At 42.2% G+C, this 26,583-nt stretch overlaps 1 protein-coding gene across 1 annotated transcript in view; it reads left to right on the top strand.

Moving 5' to 3' along the window:
* The first annotated feature begins 1,858 nt into the window (after window positions 1–1,858).
* Window positions 1,859–26,583, top strand: part of si:ch211-186j3.6 (neural-cadherin) — a 106,137-nt gene continuing 81,412 nt past the window's right edge. The window contains exon 1 of the mRNA XM_049030283.1: window positions 1,859–3,028. Coding sequence (XP_048886240.1) covers window positions 2,032–3,028 — 997 coding nt within the window. The 5' untranslated portion in view covers window positions 1,859–2,031. The remainder of the gene's footprint in view (window positions 3,029–26,583) is intronic.

The raw sequence follows: 26,583 nt of genomic DNA, 5'->3' as shown, positions 1-26,583 counted from the left end.
TGTCAAAGAATTTCATAGCTGCCACAAATCTAAACCGTTTAGGGTTAAAGAGTGATTACAATGGGAAGTAAATGGAAGGTTACCTTTCAGACTCCTGTTTCAGAGCACGGGGAAAACACACACACCCAGAAGAGTCTGTTACCTAATCCGATGTTGGGCGAGATGGGAGGTGGTTTGGGAATGTTCACTTAGTCTTCCGACACTTACCTACAAAAGTAATGCTCCGGACCTCACAGAGCAATTTGACCTTAAATCTGCATCTCATCAAATTGCCCCAGTGGACTGGCATGGCGCCGTCTCGCGCCCCAGTCCTCCCCAGTGGGGTGTATTCATAGAGCAATGTGCTTCAAATGTAAATCACAGGTGATGTGGATGAAGGTGCCTCTGCTGTTTTATACAGGGAGGTACAGGCAAGACATATCACTCTCTGTCCCCCAATAACTATTGTATTTAGAATTGGCTTACCCCTCTTCTAACTCTGAGCCATTAATCTGATCCAGGGTCAGTTACAGAGAGCAAAAAAAATCATCAATATCTTGCTTGGGACTCACCGGACCAATCAAGGTGTCATATGAAAGGCATGTAGGGATTATTATTATTATTACATTGTGTGCTGAGTATACCTACTTTAGTATTTATTACACTACTTCCTGTTTTTTGCTCCTGCGCTGGTTTCCCCAGAGGCCGCAGTGTAGTGATTTCTGAGCATACTACAAAGCATCCTCCATACACCATGCTCCACACCCTCCTCCGTGACGTCTTCCATTTGCCTGCCCTGACCCAGACTCAACTAAACGTGGGATTTTTATGTTACCAGTGATTTGTGCATCCTCGTTATTTTCTCCCCACAAGTTCCACTTTTCCTGTCCGACGGGCCTCTGCCATCCATCGCGTCTGACGTGTTGTTCCATTAGCGTTGTTTGCCTCTCGGGTAATGTGATTACCGCCGGCCCACGGAGTCAGATGAACCTGTAAATTGAAATTTAGGCTCGAGCCCCTGGTGAGTCCTGTCATCAGGCTTCACGGCGAGGAAAAGGAATCAATATGAGTGAAAACACCACTCAGTGTGTGGCCATCTTGTGGGAGCCTGGACAAGGGGAAAGGGGGACAGGATTTTCAGTCAAAAGGCCGAGGCTCTATGACTGCTCTGAAAGTCACGCCTAGCTGTAGGGTGTACATCTAAAAGCAACAGTTTAATCTTCTGTTTCCATATCTGTTTGCTCCTGTTTCGAAAGGTCAGATTCATTCTTAAGTAAAAATGTAAAAAGGGTGGTTTTAAAAACAGGATCTTCTCATGAGTGGGTCAGCCGCAGAAGTTCCAGATGCTTATAAATAACGTTTTGGCCACTGTAACGCAACGGCTCATCTCTGGACACTAAATTTCCCGACTTCCACCTCTGACACAATAGCCTGCAAAAGACTCTCTGCAATACATCCACAACTGCAGCGTTCACAGCCGTCTTTAAGCACTACACCATATTACAGTACACCATTACCCTAATCCCAGTCCTGGTTAAATCACTAAATGATTTCATTGGAGACCATATTATCAACAGAAATTCCTAAGTAGCCAAAGTCATTAAACTTGCATGACAATGGTTGCATAATGAACAATATTTTTAGTACTACATCTAGCTCTGGTATTCATTACGCCGCTACAACTATTACTAATAATAGTCAATGGATAGCGAGCCCTGTAATTAAGCATTTAATTGTAGCGTTAATTGCTTACGGTGTGGGCTTCCCAGAGGATTCCCTTTGGCCCTTACGCCCCGCCCCTCTTCCGCGGAGCTGTCCAGCGCAGCAGAGCCTGTAAATACCGGCACACGGCGCCGCAGCGCTCACTCCGGCTGCATGTGGGAGACGCTACTCACGCTGGGCAAAGTTTTCATAAAAATGCCACTCATACAGACGCATCATTCTGATCGCTTTTAGGACAGCAAATGACTTATAAACACCACAGCTTATAATGTTGTACCGGTGCTATACTATTCCCTGAATCACTCGTCCTGGTGAAACTTTTCAGAAAATATGATCTGGGGTATTTTGATATCATGTTTTTTAACTTGCGTCTTTGGAAATAAAACGGAGGATCGGGTGCCTTTCTTCCACGGGCATGTTTTTGAGAACTCGCCGGTGGGGTCTAAGGTGAACGGACTGAGCATCCCGGTAAAAAGGACTGACGCGCAGAGCCGGTGCCCTAAGACGGCTATGCACCTGAAGGTCCTGGGGGAAGGCAGCGAAGACTTTCACGTTCTTGCTCACCACAAACGCGGCCACATCTTGCTGAAGACCTCCAGGATCTTGGACAGGGAGAAGCGGTCTGAGTACCTGCTGCGCGTCTGCTTATGCTGCCAAAGTTGCGAGCCGACTGACTGCGCGGTGTCCGAAGTTGCCCTTGTTAAGGTGGACGTGCTGGACACCAACGACCATGAGCCGACTTTTCGTGATGAAGGTGTGAAGATCACTCTGGACGATGTCACCGCCCTGCGCTCCGTGGTGTATAAAGTTGCGGCAGAAGACGGTGACAGTGGCAAGAATGGAGAAATTGTTTATTTCTCTAATCCAAAGAACGGCAGTTTCTACGTGGTGCCAAAAACTGGGGATGTCCTGCTGGTGGACTCCATACTCGGCGTGTCGAAGCCGATTAAATTCAACGTTTTCGCGAAAGACCATGGCTGGCCCTGCCGGACCAGTCGGAATTTGGAGATCCAGATATACCCGAAGCAATGGTCAGCTATCACACTGGGAAAACTTGGCAGCAGCTCCTCTCGGAAGTCCAGGTCCTTGCTGGAACCGGACGATCCCATCGTTATCAGGGTGTCGGAAGATGCCAGCATCGGTTCAGTTGTGATGAACCTGAACCCAGTGAGATTTCCGACGGCCACCTTTGAGCTGGTGTTTCCAGCCCCGGAAAACTCCCCGGTCAGCGTGAGTCGGGACAGTGGGGAAATCGTCATTGTCAGGCGCCTCGATAGGGAAACGGAGCCCAGGGTGGATATTACTGTTAAAATTCAAGATAAGCGAGGTGAGTTTCATTTAGAAATTTTCACTGATGAAGAGAAACCCAGCTTCGTCTTTTTTTCGTGGGCTTTTTGTTATTTTTTGAAGTGTACTGAACAGTTTCCTTTTCACATCCAGTAACGTTTGCCACTTATAAATTAATTTAAAAAGTCAATCTGTGTTTTTGAAGACAAATTTAATCGTATTAATAGTGTGGGAATGTGGATATACTCAAATGTGAAAGTGTCAATTGTCCATATACTGTAGAGTTGACCGTGAAGAGTCATATTCGTATTTTAAAGCAGTCAAGAATTTAGGGGCCAACCTCATTTGTTTAACATCAGGTGTAATTAAAATGTTATGTAGTTATAATCTTCCCTTATTAGACCCCAAATCATCTCTAAAAGCGACAACTTCAGCCCCCCTTTCGTGGCTTTTATATATTTACGGTTCATGCCTAATTTTATGTTAATTGGAAGCTGTGGTAGCCTATTAGGCGGCACCTTAAACCTGTCCCAGTAATACCCAAGCGATCCAAAGCCTATCCCCGAAAACAGATTAGCATAGAAATTTCTGAAGCGAAGGGCTTATGATACTGTAGTGACATGGAGGAAATAACAGCAAGCATTTTCAGTTTTATTTAAATTAATTTTGCCGTGCACCAAAGTTGTGGAAGAACGCGACGAAGACGGGCCTTTCCCCTAATTTTGTATTTCCGCTAACGATGACTTAATTGCTAGGCACGCGCTGGACTTAACGATTAAGAAAGCTTAATATTGTACATTTTTATCTATGTTTACAGCTTGCTGTGTAATTCTCTGTTAATACAGCAGCAGACATCCTTACATCCTTTAAACAGCTTACTCAACCATGCAGTGTGTTCCCTATAACATCGATGTAATGTTATTTGTACGAATTTATTCATTTAGGCCAATTAGCAGTATAATGAACATTTACAGGAGATGTATATGACTGTATTCATTAAGCCAAATACAGCCTTTTGCCATTTATTTCTTTTAAATGCCGCGACATTGAATTTTGATTCACTGATACATGCATAATACTATATAAGATTTAGCCCCTAGACCTATTATAACGACAAAAAGTGTCTCGTGTTTTTCTAAAAACTTTATCCCACTAAAGACCATCATGCATAGTCTGTCTTTTCCTGAGACATCACTGGGGTGTGTACTTTTTCATGGGTAGCTGTAACAGCGGCTGAACGGAAGTTCTACGGTAGTCGAACGGTAGTCATTGTCACAGCGTAATACTAAATGACCGTTAAAATGGTCGTCGGCTGTCTGGGAGCTCGCAAATCCATCCCGCAGATTAAAAGCCTTTAAAGTTTAATTTCAGCCTGGGTGCGAGTCCAGGCGCGCTGCGAAGTTCGCGTTGGGTTTAATCCATTTTTAGCGGAGATCCTGCGCGACCTTTTTCATCTGCTGGCATTAGCCATGTAATCCTCTCATTCACTTTCTTATTTTGCGGATTTGAAATAGCAGCGCGGTTGTCGGAAAGCTGGTAAATTTCTTAGGGTGCATGTGAAAGAACAATTTTTTTTTTAGATCACCATTTCCGTCGAGCATCCACCTGCATTACGAGCGGGGCGGGGAAATGCAGTATCTCGGTTTGGGGGCAGGCCCCCAATGTCTCTTGGGACCTGATTAGTATTTCTGTGCGTGCATAAGCGTGCTTTTCTCTGGAAACACAGCACATCAATAATGCAAAAAAAAAAAAAAAAAAATACTAATAAAGTGGCAGTTAGACAAAATCACCTCAACACTCTCAATCTTTTTTTTTTTTTTGTATCCATGCGTAGTTTTGTTCACTTGCCACTACTGTTGGTAACACCAGTTTGCATTCTCCTCATATAGCCAGACGGTAAATTGTTATTATGACTGGAAAGGCTGCTGGCTAATCTCTCCCTCACTCTCCATGTATAATCATCAAATATCCCCCCTGCAATCCTCGGTGCTCTCATGTTTATTACTGACCCCAGGGAGTGAGTAATTCAGACTCTACTCTCCATTAGGTGACCAGAATGGGATGTTGTCTCACAACTGATCGTCCCTTCTGAACATCCCTATTCCAAAGGGAATGGCCTCATTCCATTCTACCTTAATTTTCAGCAAGCAGGCAGCAAGACGGATATCTCGTCTGATTAACCTTGCCAGCTCAATTATTCCCCATCCACACAGCTGTCAGATCCAAGTCCTCCTGTCTCTTAATTATTCGCTAAAGCTAAAAGCTGGACAAATACTATCTCATGAATCCGTCTTTTCCTCTCTAGCTACAGGTGTGGGTCTGTCTTACTGATATGCACCAAGGGTGCAGGAGTGGATGGCTGTAGGAGAGATCGGAAGGGTGGGGGAACGTGTAGGTGTGAGTGCGCCCCCCCCCCCTCCCCCGAACCCCCCCCCACTAGCCTGCTTGTCCCTGGAGGCACAGAAAATGAGAAAAAGAGGATGACTAACAATGACTTCTGCCAATGTCTCTGTTTCTCTTGTCTCTTGTGTATCCGTTAATGGGGTTCAATTGGAGCAGAAGTTGTTTCGTCGCTGGTACATGTTTCCTGTTTGCTCTGGCGGAATTGCTTAATCTGATTGCAGGGAGTTGTGGAACTGGCGAAGTGCACTGGGGAAGCATAAGGATTATGTACGTGGCTTCCTTTATGTGAGCGAGAGTGCGTGCCAAGCACTGACGCGCGCGTGCAAACACGCAGGCATGCGCAGCTGCACCGCCCCACAAAGGCATTGTGAGGCACATGCGTCTATTTGCAGCCGCATGCATTTTAATACAAAAAGAAAAAAAAAGACAATCAGCTTTTGACAGCCCTTTACTCCTGCTGGGTTTGAGATGTTTTGTTTTCAAAAATGAAGCACAGGATGGAGATGAGTGAGCTCACATAGAGACAAATCAATTGAAACAACCAGTAAGGATATCGACTTGATAATTTGTCTTGTATTTTCAAATGTTTTTTTTTTTTTTTTTTAAAGTCAAAGCACTAGACCAGGCGAATGGATGAAATGGCAGGACAGTGAATGTGGCGTTGAGACTGGAGCTGGGAGTTCAACCCCCCCCCCCCCCCCCCACCAACTACCGAAGAGGGAAAACCATTATCCATTTCGCACTGGTCACATACACGCAAAGGGAGAGCAGGCTTCCTCTCATCACTGCGGTCCCTGCTGTCCTCTCCTGTCTCGATTTCCACACCACGCATTGTTACCGATGACTAGTCTGACTCCAACAAGTGACTCTCCTCCTCCGATCCGCAAAACCGAGTGAAACGCCCCTGCTTTTTAGCCAAATGACAACCCAAACGGTTTGGATAACGAATATTGACCGTGTAATTGTATAAATGAGGGATGCCATGAAAGGTCCAGTGAGCCATTCCTGATTTTCTGGGTTCACACATTCCACCATGTTTTCCGTGCGGGTCAGACTTGGGTTTTTTCTTTTTGTCCCCCACCCCCAACAAAACCCCACCATACTCGCTTGCATGCTGAGACGGGTCGCAACAATGTCATTTTTGGGATTTTCATTCCCCTACAGCTGAACAGCAAGAATTGATCTGCAATTCTGTGTGAAAGCAGCCACATTAGCATCCCCCCCCCCCCCCCCCCCCCCCCCCCGCCCCCACTTCGAGCCCATCTGTCACTGAATAGGGAACATTTACAGCAAAGCTCAGTTTGCTATTGAAATACCTGTATCGCATTGTTCTGTTCCCCAATCCCAGCCCTCTCACTATAAAAGAGAGGGAGGGCAGGGACTGGTACAGCTTTCACCCCCTCTTAGACGGCTCTGGTGCATCACCAGTAAGAGCTTCACACTCCCAATGTGAGTCTCCGTGCTGTGCCCTCCCACCTGCACTCTTGTTCTGTCTCGTCGTATCTTCTCTCTTTTTCTCTTACCCCGATCCCCCTCCGCTCTTCCATCTCGTGCCCCCCTCCCATGTCATGCCTACCTCTTCTACTCTCCGTCTCTAGAAATATTCAAATACGGCTGGGAAATTCAAAAGCACGCCGGGGTGAATTCGTGCCGTCTCGCCGGTCCGCCGTGCTGATCTAGCTGTGTGAGCGGAGCCTTGGCGGTAAAAACCTGCTCAGCTCATTTTTACCCACCTCCTAGCTGACTGGCTGCCGTCGTTTTGTACGTGTTGGCTGAGAATGGTGGGCAGGATCACCATGTCCACGTTCATTTAAAATCAAAGTCGGACTGACCGAGTCGAGAGCACATCGACTCGAAGTAAGACATGCCAAAATGAATTCCAAATGTATACTTCAAAGCAATATGAACATCAGACTGTTTCATGCGCATTTTCTTCTCTATCTCATATGTTTTATTAAAGGACTCATACAGCTTATATTACTTAGGTTTTATTCATATTTATACAAATAGATTAAATTTTGACAGCATATGAGTATACATTCATAGAATATAGACTTGCTCAACAATAATCCAGTTTGCTTTAAAAAGTGCTGTAATGTACTTCTAATATGACAAGAGCATTGAGAAATGCATGAGCTCATCACCTGTTTCATCTTTTGCAACATTTGAAGACTGTTGGATGGTCTTACTGAGGTCATGTGTTCAGTGATGTTCATCGCCCTGTACACAATATCACATTGCTATTATACTCCAGTCTCAATGGCTACATAAATGTAAAAGGTACTCAAGCCTAATGGCGGGTGTGTATCACACTGCCTGTGTTATGTCGGCCTTACAAGAGCATTAAACTTGGATTCCTATGGGGCATATTGGGAGGTGTGACACATGTTGGACTTGGTAGAACGTGACATATATCCCTGTTGACAATGGCCCTGTGATGGCTCAGACTCAGATTCGGGGCTGTGTCAATCACAGGCGTGTCTTGGAAGTATTCCAGATCTTTGAAGGCTGCTATGGTAACTACATCACAAAGAGCATATGTGAGCTCATCCTCATCACGGCTTGGTGCAAAAGGGCTGATCACCACATGTCCTGACTGTCAGTCGCTGCAAAGGGGGGGGGGGGGGGGGGGGGGGGGATTGGGTGCAGTGTGCATTCAGGTCTTATGTGACACTCTATCAAACGTTATTGATCCATGCCTTTTACTTCTGCGTTCAAAGAAATAAAAATGCAACCACAGTTTCTTTATTTTTTTTTTTCTGAAATAAGCAAGTGTGCTGCTATATAGTTTCCGAATCAAGACGTTTATGAGTCAGAGAGCTTTTCATATGTACAAAGCACCTTTTGACTTCATAACCTGCCTTGTAAAGAGTTTTTTAGGCTGCTATGTCCTGGGGCAGGTTGTTAGTGCAGCTGTAGTCAAAATAGGCATGAAACCATACCAGGCAATTAGGGAAGTTTAACCATAGGTGTGTCACGGGGGGGTCTTTGAAGAATAATCCTATCTCCCCATTTAGCACATGAATTTTTTACAGTGGTATGGTGTATTTTTACTCCAGGTCTTATGAGATGTTCACTGTTTGCTCATAGCTCAGGGGGGAAATGACTGTTTGGTGAAGTCTTGAAGCTAATGGAACTTGAGGCATCAGTCATGAAATCATTACACAGTGATGTCTGGCAGAGTTTTTCTCGAGATGTTCAGAAAGTTTCCCCTGCCTCCTCGAGGGACAGGAGTCTTTGTGGCCTGTATCCTCAAATCACCCTGCCAAAATGGCGTTTGCGTCCAGCCTCTTGAGATCACATCCGTTTTGTGTGTCATGGCATGGAGAGGAGAGGGATAGACTCCATGTTTTTTTATTGCTTTATCTGTCAGATTGCATCTGTGGACCAACTCACAGATGCATAGGGCAGCAGGAGGAATGCATCACTGTCTGCATAGGATAGAATTCAAGGCACTGAAAGCAAATAATAGCTTACAAATGTGAGTTTCCTATCCGAGCAGATACCTCCACTATAGAAATTCAGATTTTAAGCTAGTTATAAAGTATTCAAGGGCAGTTTTTGTTTCTATTGTTTGACTTATTGCTGCTTATGTGATTCTGTCGTGAGATTACAACCTTTGTTTTCCTGTTTTTGGATGCCACAATGGCTTGCCTCATAGTATTGCCACTTACCTGAGCTGTTAAAACGCAGAGGGTGTCAAGGTTGTATTTTTATTTTCTAGAAGGAGAAAATAACAATATAATTGGTACAGTCTAAACACAGCATATTGAGTATTTAATGAGAGCCTTGCAAAGTTATGCGGGCTTTCCACCCACGTTAATCCTTGGTTCAATGTATGCACTTGATTGCCATGGACACTGGACAGTTAATTAAACGTAAGTTAACGTTTGTTGCCGTGCCCTGGTATGCACATGGAGGTGATGATGTCAGCGAGGTGACGACAGTGCGTTCATGGTAATAGCAACTGTGCATGTCTTTACTGCTGCTAAAATGTCATTTCAAGCTCCAGGAAGTCCCAGTGCAATGTTCCTCGCCACCACTGGACCTCCCAATGAACCTAACACACTGTGTTAGCACACTCTCCTTGTAATACTAGTTTCAGAGAGACCTGTCTACTCGCATGCCTTAAGCCTTGTATCTGGTTATCTGCTGCTATCTGCAAATTAGTTTCATTGGCATGTCTCACACAACTTTTAAGCAAAATGTCTTCCCTCACAAAGCTCAGAATTATCTCCATCAGGGCTGTTTGAAGTGGATGGTTGTTTATTCATCCCTCCCTGATGAAATGATCAGTCGGAGCAAGACTAACATTTTCCCTTTTTTTTTACTTGTCTGTTTGTGATCTGTGCATTCAGTATTTCTGACCTGTTTCTCGCCTTTGTTCATTAATTCCTGTTTGGGTTCTTGGGTAGTAGGATAAAATGAATTGTCCTGAATGTCATTCCATTCTGGCCTGCCCTAAATGTCCAATTTATAATGTACGATTAATTTTGTCAAAATGAATTTTTCCCACTGCATTTGCAGAGTGATGATTTTCCAGTTAATGCTCGGTCAAAATGTAAACAGTTAAATAAACAATTCAGCTTAGGTAAAGCATTCAACTTATCGTCCACTGCCCTGAAAAAATAGCACAGTAGCAATTTAGTTTAGGGTTTTCAGCAATTTTTTCATTAACCTTGCATGGTATGTGCTTTCTGCAGTGTGTTGTTTTTTTGTTTCTCTAAATTACTTTTCCGCACAAAATAAACGCATCAGCTGACTTAAGGTTCAAAGTCCCCTCCCCTGCAATAACTCAGCAAACTTTAATCAAGGAAGGCATGCGGAAATCCTGACAAATTGAAGGGAATTTGTCTTGCTTTACGAAAAAGACTAAGGGAGCATTAGTATTCTGGAAGGTGAGGTGACAACAAGATGGGGATACAACCAGAGGGGAGTTTGTTATTTCAGGGGTCTCACTTTAAAAGTCACTTTGGGGCCACACTCTAGTGTAGTGACTGTTGGTGGCCAACAGGGGACCCCCAAAACTTCAAGGCCATCCACAGATGTGTAGTTTGAGTGGCGGTAAACATTGCTGCTGGATATACTGGTTATGCGGAGAAGGTGAGGTGATAGATCTGGGCAACCAATTTCTTCTATTATTATGTCTAATGATTGCTCTGTATGGTTGCATAAGGGCCAAAGAATATGAGGCTATTTTACAGGAGCAGCTGCACCCTATGGTGCGAACATGATGATCCCGTATTCTATGATGATAATGCCCCTATACCCACAGCTAAACGCATTCGGGAGTGGTGTCATGAACACCAGCATGAAGTCAAATACGTTTCTTGCCCTCCTCAGTCATGACATCTGAACTTCATTGAAATGTGATGAGAAGTTCTGGAGTGCTGAGTGAAAAGTACATTTCCACCTCCATCATCCCTGAAAGAAATGGAGGATTCCTTCTTGAAAAATAGTGCAATATCCTACCGCGCATAGTTCAGAATGTGCATGACAGCATTCCAAGGCAGATTAAAACTGTTCTGAAGGCAATGAATGGCCATACTTCTGATTACATCCTCAATAATAATACATAGTTATTTTGTCCTCTTGTATTGTCTATATAATATATACGGTATATGACAGGATTGCTGTCTTCGGTCAGCAGCCTGGCTTGAGATTTTCAATTAGAGGCAAGTCTGTACACTCATTTATATGCATGTAACGGTTTTTTTTACCTTGTAAATGCACTGTAAGGTTTGCAAACTACACAGACGAGTTTGATGTAGCTAATTGTAGCTAATTGGTTTATAATTGAATATATATTTGCGTTAAGATTTCTTGCATAAGCGTCACGCCAGATGCGTGAGAATTGGCAATACTTATATGATTCAGTATATATCTACTTATTATGCTTTGCAATCATTTTTATTGTGTTTATTTTCCCTGCCCTCTATAAACATACAAGTAGAGTGTTTTGGCGGCAGTTTTCGGGCACGTGAACGTCAGCGCGCTCCAGAGTATGCGGATTATTGTAAGAGTACAGATACTTTTAAGATTTTGATAAATCAGTTCAGAAAGCATGTTGGGTGGAAACAAATAACAAATAATTTAACTGTGTAACAGTTATTATGGTAATAAATTTACCATCTCTTCAGCACCTGCTGAAATCGGAAAACCTGCATTTAGACATTATACGTTATTACCGCGTCTCTGACTCTACTCAGAAAACCCTTTTGAAAGCCGGAGAAAGGAGTTTCATTTTTAAAATTTTCAGCGTTTTGGGTGTTTTTATTTTGTTCGGTTTTTTTTTTCGTTTTTGTTGGATCCGTTAATCGCTATGCATCTCTTTCTGCTCGCCACTGACACTCTGTGGACGGGCAACTGAACAAGCATTTAAGGTAGAAAAAAGAAAAGAATTTTAATGTTTTTTTTCGACATTTAAATCGAATGGATATTTTATTAAGAATTGTAAGCCAAAACTCCCTCGGTGAAGCGGACAGGAGTAAATGTGTAATTTCAGTGATTTCTGTGCTTTTACGGGATGTCAGCTCCATCCAGCTGACCAAAGTTGGCAACCCAACGGTTACTTAAGATGATTTTAAATTGGTTTAACACCCTTGTAGTTCAGCTAACAAAATGTGGCTGAAAACATTTTACAGCCACCCTGACCAGGATAAGCATGCAGCTAGTGGATGGATGGAGTATTCCGCTTGTCTGGGGCTTCATGGCCTGGACATGGATGTAAATGGTATGCATCACTGGACTGGGCTGGTGTTAATCTCCATATTAATTCACTGGTATATGCAATTTAGCTGTCTTATTTACGTGTTTCTCGGTCTCCTCCGTGTGCCCCCTGTTTCTCCTCCTGGGCTTCTCCCCTGTTCTCCTTCTGTGTGGGGTTGGGAGGAGAGATATGGGTTTCTGTTTACTTGCACACTTCACCGGGAGATCTGCCTCCTGTTCACACATGTGCAAGTGAGTCTGAGTCAGTCTGTTTGCATTTCCCTCTGTCTTTTTTGTCTGGGCGTGTTTCTGCATGGTGTGTGTTCAGGGGTGTTTGGATTCTTGCATCTGTGTATGAGACTCGTGCATCTTCGTGTGCATTTGAGTAAACCTGTAGGATGTTCTATGTATGAATACACGCTAGAGATCTGCATGGGGTTCATATCGATCCCCATACCCATCCGTCCCTGCAAGCATCTGATCCGTCCCCTACCGGTCCCCGCGTGCACTGATACCATCCCCAAGCTGTGTCTGTATGCACCAGAAGCGTCCTCCCTCCATCTCCGTGTTCACCGGCACCCCAACAGTATAGCGAAAGATTAAATGTTGTCCATATTTGCCTTAAATATTTTAATTATTAAATTACTCACTTGGCACATTTCCCCAAGCATATTTATTTTGCATTATTCAGACCAAATTATCCAAACATTTTTTTTCTAAAAAAGAAAATAACTTAGAACTCATCTGAGAATCTTGAAGAACTTTGCTTATGCCCTTTCCTTGTTTGAGAGCAGTGCACATAGTAATGTGTTTCTCGTGTAAAGACAAATTGCTGTTCTACAGACCTGTACAACTTAGCATACACTGCCATGTGTTGGGGTGAAAACAAATAATTTAACAGAAAAAAGGACTTAATAATTAATATAGCGAATAGGCCTATACAAATATGTATGCATATACATGCAATTTTATTACTGTTACCGTACTCTTACCACACGTTTTATTACCATCCCTGTGGGAATAGCATAAAGATCACCTTCATTCTCACTGTTATCAAAGAATATTTTCATTTGTTCCCCCATTCCCGCAGATTATTGTAGTATTTCTGCTTTCCCCATTCCCATATAACGCTCTAATGCACATTCCCTGTTTCCCATTTTTTACCCCCACAGTCTTTGTAGATGTCACAGAAACTGTGCACACTATTCAGTAAATAGGCTATGTTAATACCTGCTGCTTGCAGGCTGTAGCTGGAAGTGTGAGGAGGTGGGGGATTCTTTCTTGGCCATGTAGTCCCCACCTTATCACGGATGGCCAACACCCTAGATCCACTATTCTCTGGACCTCACTTTCCAACTGCCCAGTAAAGGGGCTTCTGTAGAGTCAGGAAGATCTGCAGATTACATCATTGCTTTGACTGCATGTACATCGGTCTACATCTACATTTAATTTATTTAGTACAAAGTGACATATACTTTTCCTTTTTGTCGCAGGATCACACAGTCCCTGGAGCAATTAAGGGTTAAGGTTCTCATTCAAGGGCCCAGTGGTGACATCACTCTTATCAACACTGGGGTTTGAACCAGCACTCTTCCAATCACAGGCACAGTGTTCTAACCCACTGAGCCGACACCTCCCTTTAGTATGTCCTCTCTCCCGTATGCCTTCCAAACGCTTATCCAGTGCAGGGTCATGCGGCGTATGTGCATGTCTGCTTTTTAATTTTCATTCTCTCATGTTTGTTTCGCTGCATTTAACTTTTAGGTGGAATTTTTAATGAAGTAAACTCCCTGCATGGGGCCTAAGAGCTGAACTGCCAAGCTTGATCACCTGGGGTGGGTGCAGCAGCGCCCCCATGCTTCCTCCACAGGCCTATGGTTCATTAGCAGCTGACAGATGTATCTGGTTCACACGTCCACCGCAGTCCTCATCTGTGGCTGCCTCTGCTCGTGGCTCCCAAAGTGCCAGCTAGAGGGTGGGGAGGTGATGGTAGCACATCATCGCCCACTGATGCTGTGAAATTCCAGCGGCATGTGAGACGAGATGAGAGCTGACGCACACACACACACACACGTGTAAATCTCACTGAGATTGGGTACACACTTATAACCGTGTAGCGCCATGGGTAGCCCCAGGGCCAGGCTGACAGGGCTCCAGCCCTGAATGTTCTTATTCGCACTCCAGTTCTGTATTTACATTTAATTTTATTTACAGTCACCTTCACTGTGTTACGATACGCGATAATTTCTGAGCTCAGCCTTGGATATCCTCTAAATCTAGAACCGCCCCTATACAGAGAAATACCAGTGTATAATACATATACGCAGGCATATATATATATATATATATATATATATATATATATATATATATATATATATATATATATGTGTGTGTGTGTGTGTGTGTGTGGGAGTGTGTGTGTGTGTGTGTATAATCATATATATATATATATATGTGTGGGTGTGTGTGTGTATAATCATATATATATATGTGTGTGTGGGAGTGTGTGTGTGTGTGTGTATAATCATATATATATATGTATTCTGTTTTTGCATACATATATAGAAACATATTGATTGACTTTGTTTACATGTACTATAGTATAAAGATCACTTTATAAGAACATAAATATAGCCATACACAGTCAGCTCAGGGAAATGGGTTGCTCTAAATGATCCTGTTCTTTTCTTTTCCTGTGTTCATATATCTACCAGGTTGCAGGATGAACTGGTTATTTCTATTCAGAGCAATCTAGAGGGAGTCAAACCTGTTGACCCTTCCTTCAATCCAAGCAGTAATTTCGTTTTGTGTCTTTCGGGGATCTTTGCTGACCTGGGGGTCAGTTGCATTGACCGATCACACGAAGAGGATGTCTTGCGCAGTGGGTGACAAGCGCGGCTGTGTCACGTTCAAGGGAACATAGCAGGTGACAGAAATCTTCTAGCTGTACCAGGACAAAAAAGTTACTGTTGTATTTGCGGGCTGTTTATTGTGGCTGCCTTGTAATATTTCATAAATTCCTCCACATGGTGAAGAAATATAAAGTCAGGTGTATTTCAATTCAATGCTGAATGAAGGCTGGACCTTGACTGAAGGCAGAATTTAAAGAGGCAGGATCCAGCCTGTTCCTCTGTTCTTCTTCTGTTCCTCTACTGTTTTTCCTTCTTCTTTACTCCAGGTTCTAAAAAGGAACGTAGTGTGTTTCATGTGAGTAATTGTGCTGGTTAATAAGTCCTCTGACACTGTTTCGGAGTATTTGAGACTCTGAGTGGAAGTTGCTGGCTTTTCTAACCTGTCAGACTTTGCTATTGGTGTCAACACTTGTGCCCTTGGTCTGTTTGAGTGTGTCTCTGTCAATTTTCTGGGGAAATGAGCAATGCAGGGACACACAGGACAAGTCAGAGAAAGCTTGGTGGTACCTGGAAATAAAATGTGGAAATTACTCAGTGGATTCCTAGATGTGTTTTCTTATGTGCCTGCACTGTCCAATGATGCACTGTCCCTGTATTCTACCCCAAAACCCCATGGTTACGTATGGTCTCTCCTCAGGCATGTGTCCAGGAGTCACCTCTCCATGTTCATGATATCTATGCAGGCTAATGGCCTGAAACTATTAGTGTACTGTGGAGCTCCATTCACCTCCAACTCTAATTGCTTCTTAGTCCTAGTGGAGACTGGTCATGGGATGAAATGGAATTTATATGCTGGAGAAGTCAGATTCTTCAAATTCAGATGAGCAGAGCAGATGGGGTTAGTTGTGACAGCAGGTCTTTTATTAAATAAATATTGAACTGTAAAAGCATAAACTATGCATGTCATAAAGGATAAGAATGTCTGAAAGATGATGATGACACAATAACTAAAATTCATAAATAGTTTGTGTCTAAAAAAGCATGTTTACGATGTGATTCAGTGATGTGCTTATGTGAACTTATAGAAAGTACATTCCAGTGTTTTATTTCCTGTTTGGTTTGTTTTTTTGTAAATGTTTCACTTGATGCTCTATCTGCTTTTAAACATAACCCACTTTCTTGCCAAGTCAGAGTATTGCAAAAGACATTTGGATGTTTCCCCTTAGGGGGCGCTGTATGGCTCAGTTGGTTAGCACACTGTGCCTGAAATTGGAAGGTCACTGGTTCAAATCCTGTGGTAGGCAGAGTAATTTTGCCATTGGACCCTTGAGCAAGGCTCTTAAACCCCAATTGTTTCAAGGACTGGCTGACCTCGTTTTTTCAACAATGTGTATGTTGCTTCAGATAAACACGTGTATGTTGCAGTTAGCTTTAGATGCTGAGACGGAGTTACATGCTGATGACTGAGAAATGGGCAATGCTAGTTTTTACTATGATTGGTAGAGTTTTGTGTTGAGCAGATCTTCCTTTCCCCATAAAGAGATCCTCATTTCTGGGGGTTCTGGCTAAGAGGGAGGAAGGTAAATGAGAGTTCACAAAGGACTTACCCAGGAGACATTGATTAGTTGTGATTTTTTTTTTTGAGTCAGTGTTCCTCAATCTCTGGTTTTCTCCACCCCTTCCTCATGAATTTATGTAACCATGGAAATGGCTTACAGAATACCTTACAGAAAGGGTGACAGTACAGGAGAAAAATACAGCCCATTGTTTTGTATACTAGCTATTTGTTATATTTATACAGTTTGTCAGTATTTCATATGCTTATTTTACTTGGTTTAGGAGGGATTTGTGAGGTCATGCTGAAAAAAGCATTTACATAATGATGCTTCACTGACTCTAATTACACACAGTGGACATGGACCTTTTCTGGGGTAACGGAAGAGGAGCAGACAAGGAGAAGGACAAGATCTTCCCAATAGAACTTTAGTTAAGCCACAGACAGATACACAAGCTGCCTGACATTTGCTTTGGTGTAATTTTGTCTGTGAGTATCCCTTTGATCATCATTAGTATTTCTGAAAAAAACTGGATGTCTTATATTATGTCATGACCAGAGAAGTAATTTGACAAAGCATAGGACTCGTCTCAGGTCAGGATATTGTGAGATTTCTTTCCCACAAAAACGTATGAAAAGAAGAATGAAAGGTAATTCAGGACAGATGGTGGAAAGGTGAATATATTAAATGTCTTTTGATGATTATTGTGTGAAATTGGTGGGGGGTGTGTGTGAACTTTTCAATGATGAACCCGCTAACCCAGAAATTCAGTAGAGAGAACAGACTAATACTTGCCACCATCTTCACATACTTTCCTTAGGTCATTGGTTTTGGATAATGGTGATCATTATGGTAATGAACTTGTCTCCTCTCAGAAGTGCTGATAATTATCATCCTGGAGCCAGGCCAGGCGAATTCTGGTCTTCAGTGAGGCAAAGAAGTGTATATTCAACCCTACTGCGTAATCGTGTGTGTCTGCTGTGTCTGCATGCAGAGTGAATGCATGGGTATATGTGAATGTCTTTACACTTGGATGAGTCCCGCCATGCCGAGGCATGTGAATGCTTGTGAGTAATTTGCCTTGAGTAGGTAGGTGTTTGTATGCGTGTGGATATGTGTGTTTTTGTGACAGTGTTTGTGTGAATATGCGTGAGCATATTTGGGTTTATGTGTGTTTGTGTGTGAGCATATGTTTATGTTGCTGCCCAGATTTGTGTATGTCTGTAACATACAGAACTTCTGAAGGTGTACATATACAGAACATGTATGTTTAGGTGCGTGTGTGAATGTTGCTTCTTTTCGGTTTTTACCTGATCCTGAGCAGCCTGCTGCATGTGATTTATTAAAGGATCACAGTTTTCAGTTAGGGCAGCCTGGCATTTAATCCTCATAATCCAGATGTGAGCTTTCTGGACCTGTTGCTGTCATTCCCATTAATTGTGTCCCATGGTGCTGATTGTGGGCCCTAGCTCTGCTCCTCTGTATCCTGTCTCAAGGTCTGGCTGAGTGACTGAGTGGGCTGGGTGGGCCTATCTGGGGGAGCTGACCACCATTTGGAAGGGTGACTGTAGCCATGGAAACCACTTAGGAACAGGAAATCCCGGGAGAGATTTCTCTTTGTTCTGAGTTTGTTCGAGGCTGCTCCTCTTGTACCATGCAACGAGATGAATATACATGTTTTAATGCTAGAATCGCCAGCATTTTTTTCAACGTTCTTTAACCAATAGCAATGACGTACTTTGGCGTTTTTCTTAGTGGAACATCGCCTTAGTATACTGTTCACACATCATGAAAATAATGGAACAGTCAGTAATCCTCACAGTAATAGAGTTGCTGTCACTCCACAAACTGTAAAACCCATAATACAGTCATGTTTATGTCATATATTTTAGTGCTCTTTGATTATATTATTGGTTTCGATAGATTAATCTTGTGAAACTCATCTTAATGTCACAAAGGTAATAAAACATAAGCCTCGCTTTAACATGAATACCAAAAGAACTGATCACTCTAATTGCTATTACAGCTGGGTGTGGGCAGTCTTATTATTTCGAAAAGATATAAAAGGTAACGCAGGTTTTCTCATATTCATTTTACGTTTGTCAGAGTAACAACACAAACAAGCCTCTTCAGCCAAAAACTGCATTTTACTTTTCATTTCAAATAGAATGCAGGATGGCTGACTTCGGTTAGCTGGCTGGAGCAAAATTTTCAATTCAAGACAAGTTTGCACACACATGCACATGCATTTACATATGTGTAATAGTTTTATTCATTTGTAAATAGTCTGTGGGGGTTGCAAACTACCCCAAAGCTTTTGATGTAGCTAATTTTAGGTTTATAATGGAATAGTATATATTTGCTGTAAGGATTCTTGCATGAGTGTGAGTCTGAAGGTGTGAGCGTCATGCCAGATGTGTGAGTTGGCAACCCTGAAAATATTATTTTTTTAATTGTTTCATCTATTTTGATTTGTATTTATAAACTCAATTCCTTATACAGTTGTTAAAATGTGGACATTTCGACGAACCTGAAATTTCCAATAAACTTCATCTATTTATTTGACATTTTATAAAATACATACTGCTTGAAAACTTTTTAGCTGTATGATTTCAGAACAGAGCATCCGCTATCTTAGGAACATTACGGCTTTTTGTTTGAGGGTGTTAGATTTGCTGCAGTTACTAACACTAATGCCACATTAGCTCAAAGAAAAGGGCCGTATATGCCGTAGTACGTCTTGCTTGGCGGTTAAAGGGGTTTGACGTTCATTGGTGTGGGAAATGGCAGTTCTACTGTTAATAAAGACCATACTGCTGGGAATGTGATGGTCTGCAGAGGCCATTCTCACTTCTGGTTTCTGTGACTATAGTGAAAACTCTATGGGGACCTCAGGGTGAGTGACCAGGCCTATCCTGTGTATGGGTCCCTCTCCATTCTCCACATTGGTGGCACCACCATGGCAATGCTTCCTTTGTGATTTTTGACCCAATACACCTTAGCTGCTCCACAGGTCTAGGGTAGATTAGCTTGACCGTAGGGGTGGGGTGTCTATTAGATTGATGCTAGTCAAGATTATCTGGGAGGCCCAAATTTGTCTGGCTGATGACTCATTGGTGACCCTGCAGGCAATTCAATCCAGCCATCACTCAGTTAGCCCATGATGAAAATGGAGTCTACAGGCCACAGGAGACTGTTCAGAATGAGAGGCTGTCAGACAGATGGGTAGCCGACCTGGTGGAACTGCCTGGTCAGTCACTACGGTGATGAGAGGCTTAGGCAAATTTTGGCAGACATTACAGATGTGTATCATCTGTAACCATCACCAGCTCTAACCCCTGTGCCGCATGGCTTGGTTAACAACCGCATGCTTTCGGCAAGTAAACATACAGAGTACTAATTAAGGGTGTTTAACAGTAGTGTGAATGATCCCGGGGCCTCAAAATTGGGGGATCTTAGGGTACGACAGCGGGGAAAGTTTGCAGATGCTGTGAATAAATAAAATATGACTGAATTTTCCAGGAAGCTCGAAGCATCATTATTTGCAGAGAAACTTAACATGTTAGTTACTAGCTGTGTTTCTATTAAAGTGTAGCACAAATCACAAGTGAATTTTCAATAAGGTAAATCGCGAATAGGGTGTGTTTTAATGGATCTCATATGAGTAATATTTGTCATTTAGCTTCCCGCAAGACCTAAGTCTTGTACATTGGAGCAGGCTTTTCTTGAGTTAGTAGCGATACGCAAATTAACTATAATTTTTTCTTGTCTTTTGTATCTACTAACTCACAAATTCTGTTTCTCTGGCAGTTTTGAAAATTACTTCTTTTTCCACTTGCCACAGAATCCACCTCAAGCAAATGTAAAAAAATTGTTTGCAAATTTGAGCTTTTTTGGTTTTTTTTTTCACTATGTATGAGTGCTTCCATTATTGGTTTTTCAGTTCACATCTTCAAAATGCACAAACAAGCTCCATGTAAACACCACTACTGAATCCAGAACTCACATGGCCGAGGGCTGATGAGAAGAGCATTTCACAATACACCCCCCTCGTTTAGCAATTTGTTCAGGTCAGGAGAGGCTTATGGGAAAGGAGGCAGTGTGGCCAGCGTTGGTGTCTGTCTGCCTAGCTCCCCTTTTCTGTTTATCAAAATTGACCGTCTGCCCTTTCTGCCCAGAGTCTGTTGACCAGGCAGCCTCAGTGTCCGATTACTTTATGTTAGCGATGGCATTTTCTGCTGGAATATCTGGGAATGGGCGGTTAGGCCCCTGGGGCACTGCGGCTTATTATCTTAATGTCATTACATGGGTCCACACAGTCCCGATACAGAGAAACGCTGCTTGTTTTGTACTGTACCCTCAGTGGGCGTTTTATTGAGATTAAAGGTGTAATTATACACATTTTCTGAGCCATACCATAGTGGTGGCCAGCAGCTTGAATGGTTCTACTTCAGGGCAAAGGTGGCACAGGGCTCGATGCATTCTAGCTCGTGTGCTCTCCTGCTGGTCACCGTCCCCCATTATAAATTTACAGTTTACCGTGCTTTGCAGTCTGTCCATGTTCGACTTCTCTTTCTGGGTGGAGAAAAAGAAAAATATAGAGGATTCAATAAGGCAGAAAGCAGCAAACCTGAAGGAAACTGAAAAGGGTTTGATGATTCAGGAACCAAGATGATGTGCCCTGCGTTTAACCCAAATTCCTTTTGTTAAATATATGTCTTGTATAAATGATTAAAATGTGTGATATTATACGTCTTTGTAGAGTCAGCCATGTGAGATGTTTACCTGTCCTGCTCTGTCTTGAATGATCTATCTGGGGATCATAACTTTGCATCTGCTCATGGTTCGGATTGTGGAAGACAGTCCATGATTTTCATTCCGACCTGCGTCTGGCTGGATTTATCAGGCTGTGAGATCACTGCTTTTGTGAATATAATATGTGCTTTTTGAATCACTGGAGAGCAGGGCCATTTGGCTTCCATGCACCAGTGTCCAAAGTGTGTGTATAATCCAAAGAAATGAATCTGCCCAGCTCAGTTTTTGCAGACTGTTATTAAGATGTTCATTAAGAAGTCTCCCCTTGAGGCACTGGTGCTAAAATAACTCGGTGGTTGTGAAGATCTGTTCGCATGCTGTTGATGACATCAAGTGTACAAATTCACCCCCCCCCCCCAGTGTTCATTTAATACATCCCAGGGTCTTAATCGAACCGTTTCACCTCCTAGAAAAATGTCTTTTCATTGGATTCTGATCCACACTCTTCATCATAAGTCTTGCCTGTTGAGTTAGAGTGCTTTTCCAAGGTCTCAAAACATGCCAGAAAAAAAGAATATCTCAGATATATAAAAGATATATTGTATTTGCATATATATATACATGTGTCTGAAGACGGCAATGTAACTAATCTGTATAGCCAAATTTTACTGGGAATCATAAACAGGACCAAAAAAGAACCAGATATTTGTTATTATTTTGCGTTTATCAAGGATGGTGTAGAAACATTTAGTCACATTACCATGAGAGTAATCTGTAGGGATTATCTAGAACATACATTTGTGCATGTGCGTGTCTGTGTATGTTTGGAAACAGAACCCTTCCACTTTACAAAGACTCCACAGCAATTAATGTCAAAATGTGCTTGTTATGTCAAAATGGGGCTGTTACTCCACTTGATCTACATGTATGATATACATTCTGCAGCATTTAATGCATTTGTTTATTTTATGGACAGCACAACATTAGGCAATGGAGCTTGCAAAAAATGACCAGCTGAAACTTTGCATGAATCTTGGCATGACGATGTAGTGGGCACTTTGCGTCAATATCATTCAGCAGGATTAAATGCAAAGTTATTCATCTAGGAATATGATACATACTGCATACTATACCATTGGTGCATCAATGTGGAAATTTTGGGCAATACCCATAAACCAATATGTTTGTCTAATATGACCAATATTTTCTGGATAATTTGAGTTGTGTTAGTATTTTTTGTTTATTATCAGAGAAACAGAGCGTGTGAAAGACAGATGAACAACACATTCATTTTAAACTCCCTGATCTTTGCAGTCTCTTTTGCTGTGTGCAGAGGCACATTAACACAGTCAGAGGCCCCTGGGCTATTTGAGTTGTCAGAGGCCCTACTACTATTTCCTGTAGCAATGGTAAAAGTTATTGACTGGGAGAAGGAGGGCACCGGCAGTACAAGTTGTTGGCCCCTTTTTGAGGCCATTTTCTAGAGGAGGCCCCTGGGCTTCAGCCGGGTAACCCTGTGCACTAAAGTGCCCCTGGCACTGTACCTAAACTGTCTGATATCTGCAGGTGTGAAAACGGAGTCTTGCCTCTTACTGTATTGAAAACACTACTGGTCATAAACAAAAACCTGCTGTGACACTACAGAGTGTATTGCCTGCGATTTTCACTTCTTTCAAATTAACTCTTCTAACAATATCAGTATAACATGCTTGGATGTATGTGGAGAATTTAAGCCCAAATTCCCAAGGCTACACAACACTCTTGTAAAGGCTCATGCAGTGTGACGTCCAACTTTGGTAAAGTCACTTCAAAAAGGATATCACTCTGTCAGGTGAAGTCTAGTAAAGAGCAATAGGAGTGAGGGTCTTAAAGTATTATGGCATTCAGACAGGCTAGAAGCTAGAAGCGATAAGCACGTTTAGCCTCGAGGGAAGCCAACTGTTGTGGGACAGTTTGAGCTTTGACGAGAAGGCACGACCCTCACATCCAAAGCAGCCAGAGGCAGCCACGCCACATATGAATGGTATTAATAAGGGGCCTCAGCATGGGGATTGGAGTTCAAGACAGGTCCCTGCATTACACATCCCACCCCCCCCCCCCCAACTGACCCTTTAAAGCGCAGAATACAAGGATGTATGTTGTCAAGATTACCTAGAGAGGTATCTACCTTGGAGCAGCCTTACATTTTGACCCTGAGGTTCCAAGAAGGGGTGTGGAAGATTTGAAAGCCAAGTACTATTTAAGATTTTGTGAATGTCGGTAGCAATCACATATAATTCAGGCAGTGAGACATCAGCAACCATCAAGTACTACGGAGGACCATCCCTCTCCCAACAAGATTATCCTTATGTTGGGCTGTCCATAAACACAAACTTCAAAACATGGTCCTTGTATGGCCAGTTTGGCATTAGTTATTCATTCCTGTTTTCCGGACAATGAAACTTTTCTTTAATTCTTCAGCAAAATAGCAGATAGTTCTTAGCATACATTTTCCTAACACAGTGCAGAAAAATGATATGTTTGGAGTAGTGATGCACTGATAAGGAAATTTCTGGCCAGTACCAATAGCCGATTATTTCAAAAACTGACACTGATTCCGGTATTGGTACCAACTGTTTGGGAGATTCTGCTTAAATAAGTAAATAAATATAAAATAAAAATTATTCCCAGAATATGAAGAAGTATTTATTTTTTGGCAAGAAAACACCAACTTTTTGTTGGACAACAAGAACAACATATATATATATATATATATATATATATATATATATATATATATATATTAGCATTTATAATAGAGAAGGGCTGATCATTAACTCTGATAAACTCCATAATTTTCCAAGTAATGTATTTTGATTTTCCTCTGTTTGCATTGAATTTTATTTTGATATCAAATTCTTGCATTACTGACGGACCAGCATTTTCTGGCAGTGCAGCAGCTTTCTGTATTGGAATGGATTTGTTTTTCAAAAACTCTTCATACCCGACAGTCTCGCTTTAAGGTGAGCAATCAAATTTGCGTGTTGAAATATTTATAAGTAGATCCTCACCATGAAATTTTTGCAGAGCAATGTTTGCACAATGTGCTTCTAACGTTTTTGCGAATATTAAAATAATTCCACACAGTAGACGTTTTTCCCTCTGTTTAGTACGTGAGTTTCCAAATCAGTATAAGTCACCATTATAAAGGGCCTCTAGTTTGGAGTGTCCCATAGTTTGAACATGTCCTGTGATGAGGGACCCGGGTGTCCACCAACCCATAACTGATAACTGCTGACTGCCTTTTAGTCTTAGTTTAATCTCAGCCCTCTACTAGTCAGCTCAGTGAGGCACTCCCGCCTTGACAGACAAAGCCTTTTTTTCGAGTTCCCATCAAACAGGAAACTCCTAGAAAGACTCTCACAGTTGTGAATGTCAGCCTGACAGGTTCAAAGAAGGTTTGTTATAGTTCCTGTGATGGGATTCTTTCATTATGTGCCACTCTGATAATTAGGCTCTTTGTAACAAGCTAATTAGACTTTGTATTGTGAAATCACGATCGCAATTAGTGACACGAGATGAGGAGAAAGGCACCCATGTGTCTGAGCTGCCCCCCCCCCCCAATGTTGTACAAATATAGGAGAAGAGAGATGGGGGTGGGGGTCCATCAACAATACGTCCTCCGACCGTTCTAAACAGCAGGCTGTTAACATTGTCTGTTTACCCATTCATAATCAACATATCAGTAAAGCAATTCAGAGTGCAGTGCCTTGAAAACGAGAAATCCATAATTGCTATTGTCTTTAATTACGAAGTCCTAACTGAAGAAGTTGATTATTTTCCGAATTGCGTTTCACAGGATGATATGCTCATAAGCAGCCCCCTACCATCAGTTTTTTTTTCTTCTTCGTGGATGAGGGATTGTACTTTTGAAAGACGGCTCAGAATCCATTTTTCTTTGCAGAATTCACTTCAAAGCTCAGTAATCCTCTGTACCCACATTTGCCCTCACGCTTTATTAATCCATTTAATAATCCTGTTTTGCATTTTCATATGTTTATGTTTATGGGTTTTGTGTCTTAAGAGAAACCATGGCATGGAATTCTCCCTTTACAGAACTGGGATCTGGGCATTCTTATTCCGCTGAGCTCCTAGCCCATTGTGTCCTTTCCCTGAACAGCCTCCTTTAAAGTCACTCCCCCGAATAAAGTTCTGTCCCCTTTACTCCATATTCTAGCCCTTCAATGCAGAAAAATCAAGTTTTATAGACTATAAGAAAGAAGCGAGGCCCCTGCATACAGTCTTAATTTCATGCTCTGCCTTGTCATAAAGAGCTTGTCAGATTAATTCCCTTTGCTTTATTAATTTTCACTGCAATCCAGGCAAAGAAAATAAACAGTCTGGCCAGTGCAGATCGTAGCACGTAGCATGTAGCATGGTACTTTGCATTAAAGTATCATTACATGACTGCCTCAGACAAATCCGTTGTTGAAATAATTATTGTTGATACTCAATGTGACACAGTATGTATATAGACTTCAGCCCACCCCCTGTCTTGTATTGTGTTGTGTTTTTGTACCTTTTTAAAATTATTGTGAATCCCTGTTTTTGTCACTCGCTGTCTGAATGTCACACCATCATCCTGGGGGAATGTTATCTCTTGCCGTTGTGTAACTTAGTATGGATGGTATGACAATAAAATTCACGTAACCTGAGTGAGCTTCTCTCTGATTGGCGGTCATTTGGTGTCTGTCATTCTGTTGTTGGCACCTTCGTCATTAAAGCAGTAAGAGAAAAGCGGATGATTTCTGCTTTGGAAAGATGGGGATTTCTTTCTGATGACGCGATGATGGTGACTTTTTCTGAGGTGCTGTTTCTGTCAGTGTCCCTCATAACAAGGTTAGCTTTTGGGATTGTCATAGTGGAGAAGCAATAAATTTGGGTGCCATTCATCTGTGAGTAGAGAACTCCGGGCCTGTGAGAGATTTCACCATGAGTACTGGGATGGGTTGAGGGTGTTTCTGGGTTATTCAGAGAAAGATACTATGCAAAAGTCTTAAGTCACCAAAGGAAATTTATGTTTAAGTTGGTATAAAACTATGATTACTCTATATATCTCTCAAAGTGTGTCTGCAAACCCATTTCAAAACCTCTTATCAAGTCACCCCAGTAGTATTTGATGTTGTCATCCAATATACCCAAGGATGTGTTGAACTTGACTGCTAGCAAGCCTTATTTGGCTAATTGATGCCCCATGAAGGTAACTAACTAATTGAATTAACTGATTAATTTACCTGGTGGGGAAATTTAACAAATACAAGTAATACCTGTGTTCTTCT

Source organism: Brienomyrus brachyistius, chromosome 11 (assembly GCF_023856365.1).
Source record: "Brienomyrus brachyistius isolate T26 chromosome 11, BBRACH_0.4, whole genome shotgun sequence".
In the NCBI taxonomy this organism is placed as follows: Eukaryota; Metazoa; Chordata; class Actinopteri; order Osteoglossiformes; family Mormyridae; genus Brienomyrus; species Brienomyrus brachyistius.
Note: the sequence above shows the minus strand (reverse complement) of the source record. Positions and strands in the feature narration are given on the sequence as shown.